General features: G+C 42.9%; 1 protein-coding gene across 1 annotated transcript in view; it reads left to right on the forward strand.

The window, feature by feature from the left end:
* The window catches only part of MRC1 (mannose receptor C-type 1), a 56,965-nt gene that overhangs the window by 16,379 nt on the left and 28,008 nt on the right, over positions 1–12,578 (forward strand). Inside the window, exons 6-11 of the mRNA XM_033165197.1 lie at positions 159–305; positions 2,488–2,670; positions 8,393–8,550; positions 8,658–8,771; positions 10,277–10,392; positions 12,057–12,205. Coding sequence (XP_033021088.1) covers positions 159–305; positions 2,488–2,670; positions 8,393–8,550; positions 8,658–8,771; positions 10,277–10,392; positions 12,057–12,205 — 867 coding nt within the window. The remainder of the gene's footprint in view (positions 1–158; positions 306–2,487; positions 2,671–8,392; positions 8,551–8,657; positions 8,772–10,276; positions 10,393–12,056; positions 12,206–12,578) is intronic.

A 12,578-nucleotide genomic window follows, 5' to 3' on the forward strand; every position in this document is an offset into this window, starting at 1 on the left:
AATTGCAGCCTGGATCAATTCAACGTGCTAATCTGATTACTGAGCTGACTTTGTACTAAACTCCTCTTTCATGCCCGTTGGCTACAATGGAATTTTGTAACGAAGACCTTGAACTCTGTAAATTGAATATCCTTCTTATTTGTGCCCGTTTCTTAAAGGGAGTCCTTCTCCAGAGCCTGGAAAAACCTGTGGAACATTTAATCCCAGTAAAAATGGCAAATGGGAAACTCTAGAATGCAGTCAGAAACTTGGTTACATTTGTGAAAAAGGGAATTCCAGTCTGAACTCCATCACTATTTCTTCAGGTAGGTTGATGAATATACGGCAGTGTGTACTTAAGAGGTTGGCAGTAGGCTGATGCAAAAAGGGAAAGCTTCACATGTATTTTCGAGCTCTTCCAAAAAGCTCTGTGAAGAGGAGTCTTCAAAACATCCAGTTCCTGAAGAGGATAGTATTGTTTTCTGTTGTTTCAAAAGGGTCTATTGGCTGCTTAACACAGGCGTCTACACAGTCAGCATCTCTAGTATGGGCAAGCATCTCAACTATAGCTTTGACAGCTCCTGCAGCCATCCATGAAGAACCTTCTGCCTTTTCAGCAGTAGCAGCTGCTTCAACGTTCAATAATCCATTCTCCTTCTCAGTAGTGCCTCCTTCTCTGTGCTGGCAGCCAAAGGTTTCTGCATGCTCAAAGTCTTCTTTATGAACTGGCCCATGGCTTCAGGTTTATTTATTGCTGTATTATCCAAAGAGAACACAAGAGGAAACAGAATGCGAAGTATTTTATTTTGAAGGAGTCTGCTGTTGACGAGACAATTCTGGGGCCCCCCTTTTGGTAGAGCCCACCTGAAATGTGAGAACGTGTATGTCGGCATCAGAAGTTTGACTTTAAAGCACTGTATTTACATTTCAGTGTGAGAAGGAAGCATCCAGATTCTAGATAGCTATGGCAGCAAATTCCATTATCTGTAACAGAGGCGCTGACACTGAGAGACAGGAAAACACCACTTTGCTCTTAAAAGCAGATTCTGATAAATATCCCTGTGTGCTACGCCAAAGCGTTGTCACAGTTTCCTTCCATTCCCTTTCAGCATTCCACGCAAACATGCCCAGGTGTTTCCTAAATGCATTTCTAGGTTATTTAAAAGATTCCCCCCTCCCTTTAGCGACACAATCATTATATTTATTAATTAAGGTGGGCAGCTTGTTTAGCAGAGTTTCCCTGCTGATGCACCTGTCTATCAATAGGGCATGTGCGAGAAACAAGACTTAATTTACGATGGTTTGCAAACTTGTGAAGGAGGCTTAGATCGCCAATGTCATGTGTGTGCTGGATTGGGGACTAAAATGAAATCTTTGGAGGAAGATGGGGCTTAAGTGATGAGGAAAAGGTGTGCACATGCATGTAAGGAAAAGGAAGGTAAATGACTCCTGGATGGTTTGTTGTTGTTCAGTCGTTCAGTTGTGTCCGACTCTTCGTGACCCCATGGACCAGAGCACGCCAGGCACGCCTATCCTTCACTGTCTCTCGCAGTTTGGTCAAACTCATGTTAGTAGCTTCGAGAACACTGTCCAACCATCTCATCCTCTGCCGTCCCCTTCTCCTTGTGCCCTCCATCTTTCCCAACATCAGGGTCTTTTCTAGGGAGTCTTCTCTTCTCATGAGGTGGCCAAAGTACTGGAGCCTCAACTTTAGGATCTGTCCTTCTAGTGAGCACTCAGGGCTGATTTCTTTAAGAATGGATAGGTTTGATCTTCTTGCAGTCCATGGGACTCTCAAGAGTCTCCTCCAGCACCATAATTCAAAAGCATCAATTCTTCGGCGATCAGCCTTCTTTATGGTCCAGCTCTCACTTCCGTACATTACTACTGGGAAAACCATAGCTTTAACTATACGGACCTTTGTCGGCAAGGTGATGTCTCTGCTTTTTAATATGCTGTCTAGGTTTGTCATTGCTTTTCTCCCAAGAAGCAGGCATCTTCTAATTTCGTGACTGCTGTCACCATCTGCAGTGATCATGGAACCCAAGAAAGTGAAATCTCTCACTGCCTCCTGGATGGTTAAGTTCAATCAAAGGCAACTATGGGGTGCGGTGCTCATCTCACTTTAGGCCAAGGGAGACAGCATTTGTCCACAGACAGCTTTCTGGGTCATGTGGCCAGCATGACTAAATTACTTCTTATGCAATGGAACACTGTGACGGAACACACAGAAATGCCGTTTACCTTCCCGCCGCAGCGGTACCTATTTATCTGCTTGCACTGGTGTGCTTTCAAACTGCTAGGTTGGCAAAAGCTGGGACAGAGCAATGGGAGCTCACTACCATTGCGTGGATTTGAACTGCCAACCTTCCAATCAGCAAGCCCAAGAGACTCAGTGGTTTAGACCACAGCACCACCCGCTGTGCATGTGCATGCCCCTAACATTATGTAGAATCTATACAGCATAGGTGCCTACTTGATCATTGTTTGTGGCTATTGTTTTCCCAGAAACAAATGTGAATATTAAGTGTCCTGAGGGATGGATATCATATGCAGGCCACTGTTACAAGATTCACAGAACAACGGCCTTGTGGTATGATGCCTTAGCATCATGCAGAAAGGAAGGTGGAGATCTGGCGAGTATACACAACGTTGAAGAGTACAGCTTTACAATTTCCCAGCTTGGGTACAGTGAGTATTTGTACATGGTATCTTAACAATTAACATGTTTGTGTAGCAGCAGTAGTTTCCATAACTGGCACCTGCTTCATCCCATCTAGGATTAATAAATATTACGACAGTGTCAAGAATTTTAGTGGCTATTTTGCAGCAGTTTTTAACTCAGTACAGTGGAACCCCGGGTTACACACGTGATCCATTATGGGTCACCGTGTGTAACGCGGGCGTGCCTAACTCGAAAGCATGTAAAAAAAACCCGAAAAACAAGAAGTCACGCGATTTGAGCGCTTCTGCGCATGCGCGAAGTGCGCAGAAGCGTTCTGCGCACTCCCGCGCGGTCCAAAAAACACTTCCAGGGGGTGGGAGTGTGTATCCCGAACATACGCAACACGGAGCGTACGCAACATGAGGTATGAGTGTAAAGCTTTCTTCTCTAGTGTGTCTCCTTTTGTCTTTGATTGCATATGTGTCAGCCTAGCAATTTCTCAGGCTTGTGGGAATTAAGATGCATCTGCGGAGAGGCTGTTCTGCTTGAGGTACGACAATAGATGTAAAGCACTAAATGGCCTTGGTCCAGTATATCTGAAGGAACATCTCCACCCCCATTGTAAAGCCCGGACAAAGAGGTCCAGCACCAAGGCCCTTCTGGCAGTTCCCTCACTGTGAGAAGTGAGGATACAGGGAACCAGACAGAAGGCCTTCTCGGTGGTGGCACCTGATCTGTGGAACACGCTCTCTTCAGATGTCAAGGAAATAAACAACTACCGGTACCTGACTTTTAGAAAACATCTGAAGGGAGCCCTGTTTAGGGAAGTTTTTAATGTTTGATGTTTCATTGTGTTTTTAATATTCTGTTGGGAGCCGTCCAGATGGGCAGGGTATAAATTATTATTATTATTATTATTATTATTATTATTATTATTATTATTATTATTATTATTATTATTATATCTGTAGTGACCTAATGAAATGTCGATGGTAAGCCAGTGGGAAAAAGATTCTGAGCATTGGCTCAGAAGGCTCCAAGGACTAACACAGGGGTAGTCAACCTTTTTATACCTACCGCCCACTAATGTATCTTTCTTGATGGTAAAATTTCCTTACTGCCCATGAGTGCTTGATGGAAGGAGGATTCAGCTTGTGCCGTAGAACCCCCTACCGTTCACCTGGAATCCTGCAATGCCCACTAGTGGGCAGTAGGGACCAGGTTGACAACCCCTGGACTAACAGCTTTGACTAGGCTGTGCCAGTGCTATGATTTGGTTCAAGGGCAGAAAATGCACAGCAGGCAGTACAGCTGGGAGAAAAGGCTTGGCAGCGAAGGGCCATCACTCTGTGGCAGAGTCCATGTTTTGCATGCAAATCATTCCAGGTTTAATCCCGGCATCTCCAAGTCTTCTGTCTGAAACCATGCAGAGCTGCTATAACCCTCCAGATGTTAAAACAAAATAAAATAAAAAATTCCTTCCAGTAGGCTCCTCACGGGGTCTTTGCCGCGGGACCACATTCAACCAGTGCTTTACCAGCTGCACTGGCTCCCGGTGGAGTACAGGGTCGGGTTTAAGGTGCTGGTTTTGACCTTTAAAGCCCTATGCGGCTTAGGACCCTCGTACTTAAGGGACTGCCTCTCCTGGTATGTCCCATGTAGGACCTTAAGGTCCTCAAATAATAATCTTTTGGAGGTCCCGAGCAACAAAGATGCTAGATTGGCCTCAACTAGGGCCAGGGCTTTCTCAGTATTGGCCCCGACTTGGTGGAACAGTCTATCACAAGAGACCAGGGCCCTGCGGGATTTGGCATCTTTCCGCAGGGCCTGCAAGACGGAGCTGTTCCACCTGGTCTTTGGGTTGGTTTCTGTTTGATAGTTATGCTTCATTCTTTTATTGGTGGGCTATTTGAAAATGAGACTGCAGTTTTAATTTTGAATTTTTAAATTTGTATTTTAATCTGTATTTTAAATTGATTGTTTTTATGTTTTTGCTGTGATTTTGATTAGTGTTAGCCGCCCTGAGCCCGGTTTTTGGCTGGGAAGGGGGGGTATGAATAAAAACTACTACTACTTCTTCTTCTTCTTCTTCTTCTTCTTCTTCTTCTTCTTCTTCTTCTTCTTATTATTATTATTATTATTATTATTAAAGATAGCTTTGTCATGTATAATGAGATAAGAATCCAATGTCTTTGTTTAGACTAGGTTTCTCCATGGTTTTAAGTTTGGTGATTAGTTGCAATTCAGCCACTTCTCTTTCCAGTCTATTTCTGAAATTCCTTTGTATTAAGACAGCTACTTTGAGATCTTTTATAGAATGTCCTGGGAGATTGAAGTGTTGGACTTTAACTTCCATCAGCCCCAGCCAGCATGACTGATGGGAGTTGTAGTCCAGCAACATCTGGAGAACCACAGGTTCCTCACCCCTGATGCAGATAATACAGAGCCAGATAGACCAATGGTGTGACTCGATATGAGGCAGCTTTTCTATCTAGCTCAGCTGTAGAGAAAACACTTTGCTTGAAAAAGGTGCCCAGATTCAAAGCTTGGTATTTTCACCAACAAAAATAAGGTAGCAGGTGCTGAGGAAGACAACTTCATTTGATCCAGGAGAACTGCTACAAGCCAGAGAGGATAATACTGGGCTAGATAGGCCAGCAGTCTGACCTGGTATAAGATAGCTTGCTAGAAGGGATTGCTGAATAAGATATCATGGTCAGTGGTGGGCATAGCTGTCAACTTTCCCCTTTTCTTGCGAGGAATCCTATTCGGAATAAGGGAATTTCCCTTAAAAAGGGGAAAACATTGACAGCTATGGCACTGGTGGGACATCAGAAACCCTGAACAACTTGTTAGCCTTCTTCATGGGTATAATAACAGAACAAAACAGAATACAAAATTTAAAATTTGTGTAGTTTGCACAGATCACAAAATACATCTTTCTTGCTGCAGAATTGGGATTATTTCGATAAAGACCTTTGGGATTTTAAAAAAGTAGATACTAGTCAATACAATGGTACCTTGGTTCTCGAACTTAATCCATTCCAGGAGTCTGTTCGACTTCTGAAACCATTCGGAAACCAAGGCGTGGCTTCCGATTGGCTGCAGGAGCTTCCTGCACTCAAGCAGAAGCCGCGTCAGACTTCCGGCTTCAAAAAAACGTTCGCAAACCGGAACACTTACTTCTGGGTTTGAGGCGTTCAGGAGCCGATTTGTTTGGCAATTAAGGCATTCGAGAACCAAGGTATGACTGTATGGAGTCTGTTGGACTTCTCCATCCATGAACTCTGCCTTGGTAGGGCAGGACAAATGTCTAGAAAATCTAGAAAGTCTAGAAAGTTGTTTCAGTGAGTGGTGATGTTTTGAGGATTTCTGCGCTAGCCGGCTGGATCCTGTGTCTTGCAGCATAATGCAGATGTGCTGTAGTGGAAAAACAAGGGAGAAGACCTTGTTGCGGGAACAAACAGGAAAAAAACAACACATTATGTAAGTGTCAGGCATGCAGGACCAGGAGCAATGGAAAATCTCATTTAAAAGCAATATCTCTGTCATGAAGCAGAGATTATAATGACAGTAGGTGCCAGAAAAACCAAACAGCGTACTACATTCTGCTTGAATGTTGAATTAGTCAGAGGAAGTCCTGTGTACACATCTTGGCAGCGCCATCTTGTTCTCAGTGATTCAGGTCAGTGGAAAGGAAACACCTGTTATGTTTTGGCTCAGGTTCAGTATTCAGCCTCAGCGGTGACCTCTCTTACAGTTGAGGACAAGAAACTCCATGAACACACTTAAGCTATTAACATGCCGCTGGTTCTTTAAAAAAATGTGGTGACAATTGAATACTGCTGGATGTAGGCTTTAAAAAAAATATTGGGAAACTATCATTGAAGAGCAATCCATCCAGCCTACGACTGATGTGCTAGTGCCCATGAGTGGAAGATTCCTATCAGTTCCATCGTTTCCCGCTTCATCTCTGCTCCTCTGTCTATGGGTGTGCATGGATATATGCACAGAGAAGGTGAGAGATCATTGCAGGAAATCAGCGGTCTCTGCATGTCTCTCATCCAGCCCATTCAGTGTTCCTCCATCCCTCTGTGCAAATTCTCTTGTCCCAGAGCATTGTCTCCCCTTCCTTACAATTTCCCTTTCCTTTTTGCTACTGCTCAGTGGCGCACGGTGAAATTTTTCATAGGGGAACAGTTAGGGGCAGAGACACCAGCTTGCAAGGGCGATTGGGGTGTGTGTGCTGATGTCGTGTCTGTGAGCATCGTGCCTATTTCTGTAAGTTGGGCAGAAGCTTCCTAGGCTTTGGGAAGGAGGCACCAGGCCTCTGGCAGTATGCTGGAACCCTGCTGCCTCCTTCCCAAAGCTAGGCAGGCTTTGGGAAGGTGGTGGGAGGGCTCTTGGACCCATTGGAGCATCACACCTCTCTACCTAAGCTGGGCTTTGGGAGGGTGGTGCCAGGGGAACATTTAAGGGACTAGCCTAGTCCCCCTAGTCCAAAGGCCGCACGCCACTGCTACTGCTACTGCTATTGAAATCTGTATTCTGATTTATGCATTAACTCAAGGCAGCTTTCAGAGTTAAAGAACGATGCCATCACACAAAAGTACTATCAATAATAGGTTTGAGATACAGCAGACACTTTATGTCTAGTGTCCCCAAAGTTAGTTCAGTTGGTTACAGCGTGGTGCTGATAAGGCCAAGGTTGTGGGTTCGATTCCCTATAAGGGTCACCTGCATATAACCCTTGGGTCCCATTCAACTCTACAGTTTTATGTGCAGTTGTTCTTCAAAATTTATTTGAGAGCTGCACTGGTTCAGAATGCGGATTCTGCTTCCGTTGCTGGCACTTCTGGCCGTACAAAGCAATTCTTGCCCACTTCTGTTGGATTCCAATCCAAGCACAAATCCTTGAATATCTAAATGATCTGGGTCAGGCATATGTCTCTGAGTACAAGAAGCAGTGCGCTACTGAGTACCAATTGCTGGAAATGACATTGGATAGTCAACCTACTACAGGACCATTGCGGCAAATGGGATGTATTGCCGTTATGCCCTGTTTGTGGGCTTCCCAGAGGTATCTGATTTGGCCACTGTGGGGAAAAGGATACTGAACTGAATTGATCTGCTTTTGCATTCTTATGTACTTAACATGCCCAGATGTTAAAGTCTGTAAGAGAGGCTCTGCTTCGAATCCCATGGGATGTCCATAGGAAGCTTGGTCCAAAGAGAACAAATAATTAAAAGGATAACAGTAATACGGTAATAACCAAATCCAAATTGCATTTCTTCTCAGTTTGCTTGCTTTCCCAATGCCCATCAGCCCCAGTCAGCACATCAAGTTGGTGAAAGCTGCCATAAAGGATATTTACTTTCCCCCCTTTTGTTAATTAAAGAAGAGGCTTAATGTCCCTTTTCGCTATTAAAGAAACCCTTTCCTCTTGGGGGAGAGTTGGAGTAGTTTACAGGAAATAGTTCAGAACAGTAAACTAAAAATAATGGGCAGATTTTAATTCATGTGTGGGTAGAGGAAACTGAGATCCCATTATGGAATTCCTGAGTAACATTTATTGCCAGCAGGTTGGCCTTGGAGAAAATAGTTGTTCTTAAGCATGCAATGGCTGGCGTGGTACTGCTTCAATAGCAAAATGCCTGGACCTTAAACATTCTGTACAGAAATTACATTTCCCCTTGCTCATCTGCATCCAACAGAGTGTCATTTTTTGCCTATGCTCATTGTGTTAGGCTCATCTGATGAATTGTGGATTGGGCTGAATGACCGCAAAGTTCAAATGTACTTTGAATGGACGGACGGGACTCCTGTAACATACACTAACTGGCTGCCTGGAGAGCCGACACATGCTAACAACAGGCAAGAAGACTGTGTGGTTATGAAAGGAAAGGTAAAGTAAAGCAGATGCTTCATTCGATGTGCTTCTACTACCCCAAGTATATTCCTGTCTAAATATGTCACAAATCTTATCCAAGCAACTCCTTTTGTCCAATGCAGCAAGGGTTCTGGGCAGATCAACCTTGCGATGTGAAACATGGATACATTTGCAAAAGCAAACCATTAACAGAAACTCCGGGAGATGCAGATGTAGTCGAAGAAGGCTGCCGGAAAGTAAGTAGATCAATACAGATTAATACAGACTGGTGGCTCTTTGGCCCACTTTCCCCCAAGTGGTTGTTGCTCACATTCAGTGAGCAGCACCTACAATGCAACAAGGGATAAAAACCTCGTTCCTGTGTCCTCTGCAGGTTGCTTACCTAACACTTGGGTGGTCATCTGCTGTTGCCACCAATCAGTGCTCATACTAACTAGTTATTGTGGAAACGTGGTAGCTACATTGTGGTTATTCATTTGAAAAAAAATCCCCCAGGCTCGCCTTTATCTCCAGGTTCTCTTCCAACCACCTCCCGCTATGCTCTGCAGAACCGTAGAAAGTGGTGGCCTATCTTTAAAAAAGCATATCACAACAAATATGCAACAAACATGCACAACATCCTCCTGTCTGAGGCTTGCTCAGGTCCATATTCCTGGCCTCTAGCCTTACGGATATTTGTCAAGGGTAAAAATGGTTTTATTCATCCGGGCTTTTAATGTTTGGTCTACGGTGGTGGTTGTTTGGCTGCAGTTTTTGGAACCTGGGACCTTTAACTGTCTTGATGTTATCTGCCTGCTGTCCTTTTTTTTTGTTATGTGGTTTTATGTGTCATTTTATCTCACTTGCTTTGTAACTGTAAGCCTTCTTAAAAAAACAACACACATATATTGATGTGATGGAATTAAACCAATCACTTCACTGTAAGTTTTGTATTATTTGTGGTATTCTGTCAACTTGTTTTATGTGCCAGGCATTTGCCGGGATCCTAACCCTTTTTTTTTCCTTTTCTTTTTTTGGTCTTTTTCACTCTTGTACAGAGTTTTTTTTCTCTCAGCTATTTTATTGGAAGAGAAATAGTAAAACACAGAATTAAACAGTTGTTATTCACTTGGCGTAATTAAATAACAACAAGTTCTCAACCCGGTTGCTATCTGCTCTGATTCAGGGGTAAAACACGGGTTTTCCTGGGGAAAGTGGTGGGGCAAAAAAAACAAAACCCTGTGAGGCACAGACCAGGAAATCCCAGATGTGTGCCTAGAAACACAGTGCAGGAGGCAGTCTGGATGAACCCTTAATCTGGGAAAATAAAGTCTTGATTAGCTGGAACTGACCATCTTCCAACATCAACAGTAGACAATTGTCAGATCCACCAAAAAATAATTTCAACAGAATTCATGCTTAGAAAGTGAAAAAAAAAAACATAATTGCACAAGGGAGCAGAGCAAATACAATAATGTTATATTGGTTTAATATCCCTATAAAACAATAGACGCTTAATGAAACGGATATCCCTACAGGAAAGTGCCTTTTTACTGATTAAACATTCCTAATATCCTATTTCGTTTAAGGAAGTATTTTAGCTGTATTACTTTCTGCACCCACCCAGTTTCTGTTCCTTTCATTCTGATTTTGTCTCTTGCTCCACCTTCATCAGTCTTCAATAGAGTTTTTAAAAGTTTATAATGTGCACACGTGACATCACAGGCTGTCTGTAAAGTACATTATTCTTCCTTCCAAACAGGGCTGGAAAAGACACGGTTTATACTGCTACATGATTGGAAATGTATATTCAACATTCGCAGAAGCAAATCAAACATGTATAAAGGACAATGCTCATTTAGCTTCTGTTGCAGACAGGTAATTATTAATAATTGTCTGAATTGAAAATATGACATTTTTGTTAAGGTAAGGCCATCATTCAGAAATCTCAGGACTCTTTCTTCCCTAAAATGTCTTCTATCTAAGGCAGGATGGAAAAACCTCTTTCAGGTGGACAACCACATAATTCTGCCAGTGGCTACATGGTGATAGTGGGTGGGGCTAGACATAAAAGTGGGAGGAGCCAGATTCATACACCATCCCTCAATATTATGTGACAAAACTATTTCTCATGGAAACAGAGGCATTGATTTATTAGTAATTCCACTCAAGTTGCACATTCCGTCTTTTACATAATTTTTAATAGGTTATAAAATGAAAAAAGCACTCCATTGCCCCTTATCTGTCCTAACTGCGCAAAAGGCAAAAATAATTCAGTAATCCCAGCAGAAATATGTACGTAGCATAAATGCACAGCTCAACTGCAAGGGCTTAGGGCTTTTGAAAAAAAGAAGAAGAGAACTTCAAAACGCAATTGCATTGCAAAAATCGTATGCATGCATGCAACTGCAAAATTTGTGGATGACTTTTTGGCGTATTTGCAAGGAACGCCCATCTCTGCTGAAATATTTTCTCCGTGCTCTGGTCTTCTTGAAGCAAGACCTTCTTGCAGAGGAAGGGGCTGCAACTGTACCCTTTGAACAACAGCACGGCTCTTTTCCCTCTCGACTACTCTCCTCTGAAAAGCTGATGGGTAGGAGGGGACCAGGAGGGCTGTATGGGCAGGATGGGGTCCCGCAGGCCAGGGGTTGCTCAACCTGTTATATCATAGATAAAAAATGGTAGTTGTGGTGTCCATTAACCACAGTTTGGAGCAGTAGCAGCATAAACTTTGGCTATTGTTAAGGCCAGGAAGAGAAGGGTAGGTGGGAATATGCCAGGGAAGGATTAGGAAGGTGGGGGCATGGAATTTAGGAGTGTTTAACTGCATCCACTCCAAGTGATATTGTTACGTTGTTTTACTTAGGAAGTTGTTGGTATACAACTTGCACATTTGCTTTCAAACTTAGAGAATCCATACCTTGGATTGGGGAAACCCAGCCAGTACAAATAAATTATTATTATTATTATTATTATTATTATTATTAAAAATTGCTCCTCCATTCTTGTAATTTCTGCAAATTCCCTCTTCCATAGGACCCCTGCCCCCACACCAATTTGGGTTCTGTTCTCTAACCCCCAGGATAACATTTTTAAGGGGTATGGGGTGGGAGTGGGGGCTTCAAAGGGAAAGGACATGTGGGAAAGTCCCATTCCATAAATCTGAACTCTTCAATTCACAAATGGAAATTTAGGATCCAAGCCCTGTAGGCTTAGATGTTTAGCATATGGAGGCTTAGGGTAGAGCATGCCCCCAGGATCCAGACTTATTTCTGAACATGAATTCTGCAATGTTTGAACATGTCCTCCTCTGGTCCCTTGAACCTTCTTGAGTGTTGTAATATTTCCCTCCTGAAAAAGACATGACTGTATTTTATTCCCATAGGGATGAATGTGCCATCTCAGTGAAGCCAACACTTTTATTTGTACAGTAGATGGATATACAAGCCCATGCTACTTCGTGGCTACATTTGCAGGGGTTTCGTTACAAAACATTTCATAGAAATGAAATGCTACTTTTGCCTTTTACTCCTTTTCTGCAGATATGAACAAGCATATTTTACTAGTTTGATTGGGCTCAGGCCAGAACAACATTTCTGGATTGGTCTTTCCGACATACAAGAAAGAGGAACATTCATGTGGACCAGTGGGGAAACTGTCGAATATACCCACTGGAATGTAGAAATGCCTGGTATGTAGACCCATTCTATAGAGATACTGTGAAATGCCTGGATTTTCCACAGAAAGGCAAAATTCTCACTACGTTCCTTATTACACAGAATGTTCTGTCTATTATGTAGACAGAACTGCTCACAGACATAAGAACAAACATATGATGCAATATTTGTTCTTTGGAACTTACCTTGCCCCATTTAAACTTCCCATTCTGCTTGCTCAGGGTATAATTCTGCTTGCTCAAGGTATAAGTAAGTTGCTTTGTTAAGTTTTTGCAGACCTGGTGAGATCTGAAAATGTATTACTTTTGAAAGCCCCTTGCTTAAACCTCAGCTTTGTTGCAGTATAGGGGGAAAAAAAGGAATTTATTTTTTTCATAAATTTATTCC

This window comes from Lacerta agilis, chromosome 12, assembly GCF_009819535.1.
Source record: "Lacerta agilis isolate rLacAgi1 chromosome 12, rLacAgi1.pri, whole genome shotgun sequence".
NCBI lineage: Eukaryota > Metazoa > Chordata > Lepidosauria > Squamata > Lacertidae > Lacerta > Lacerta agilis.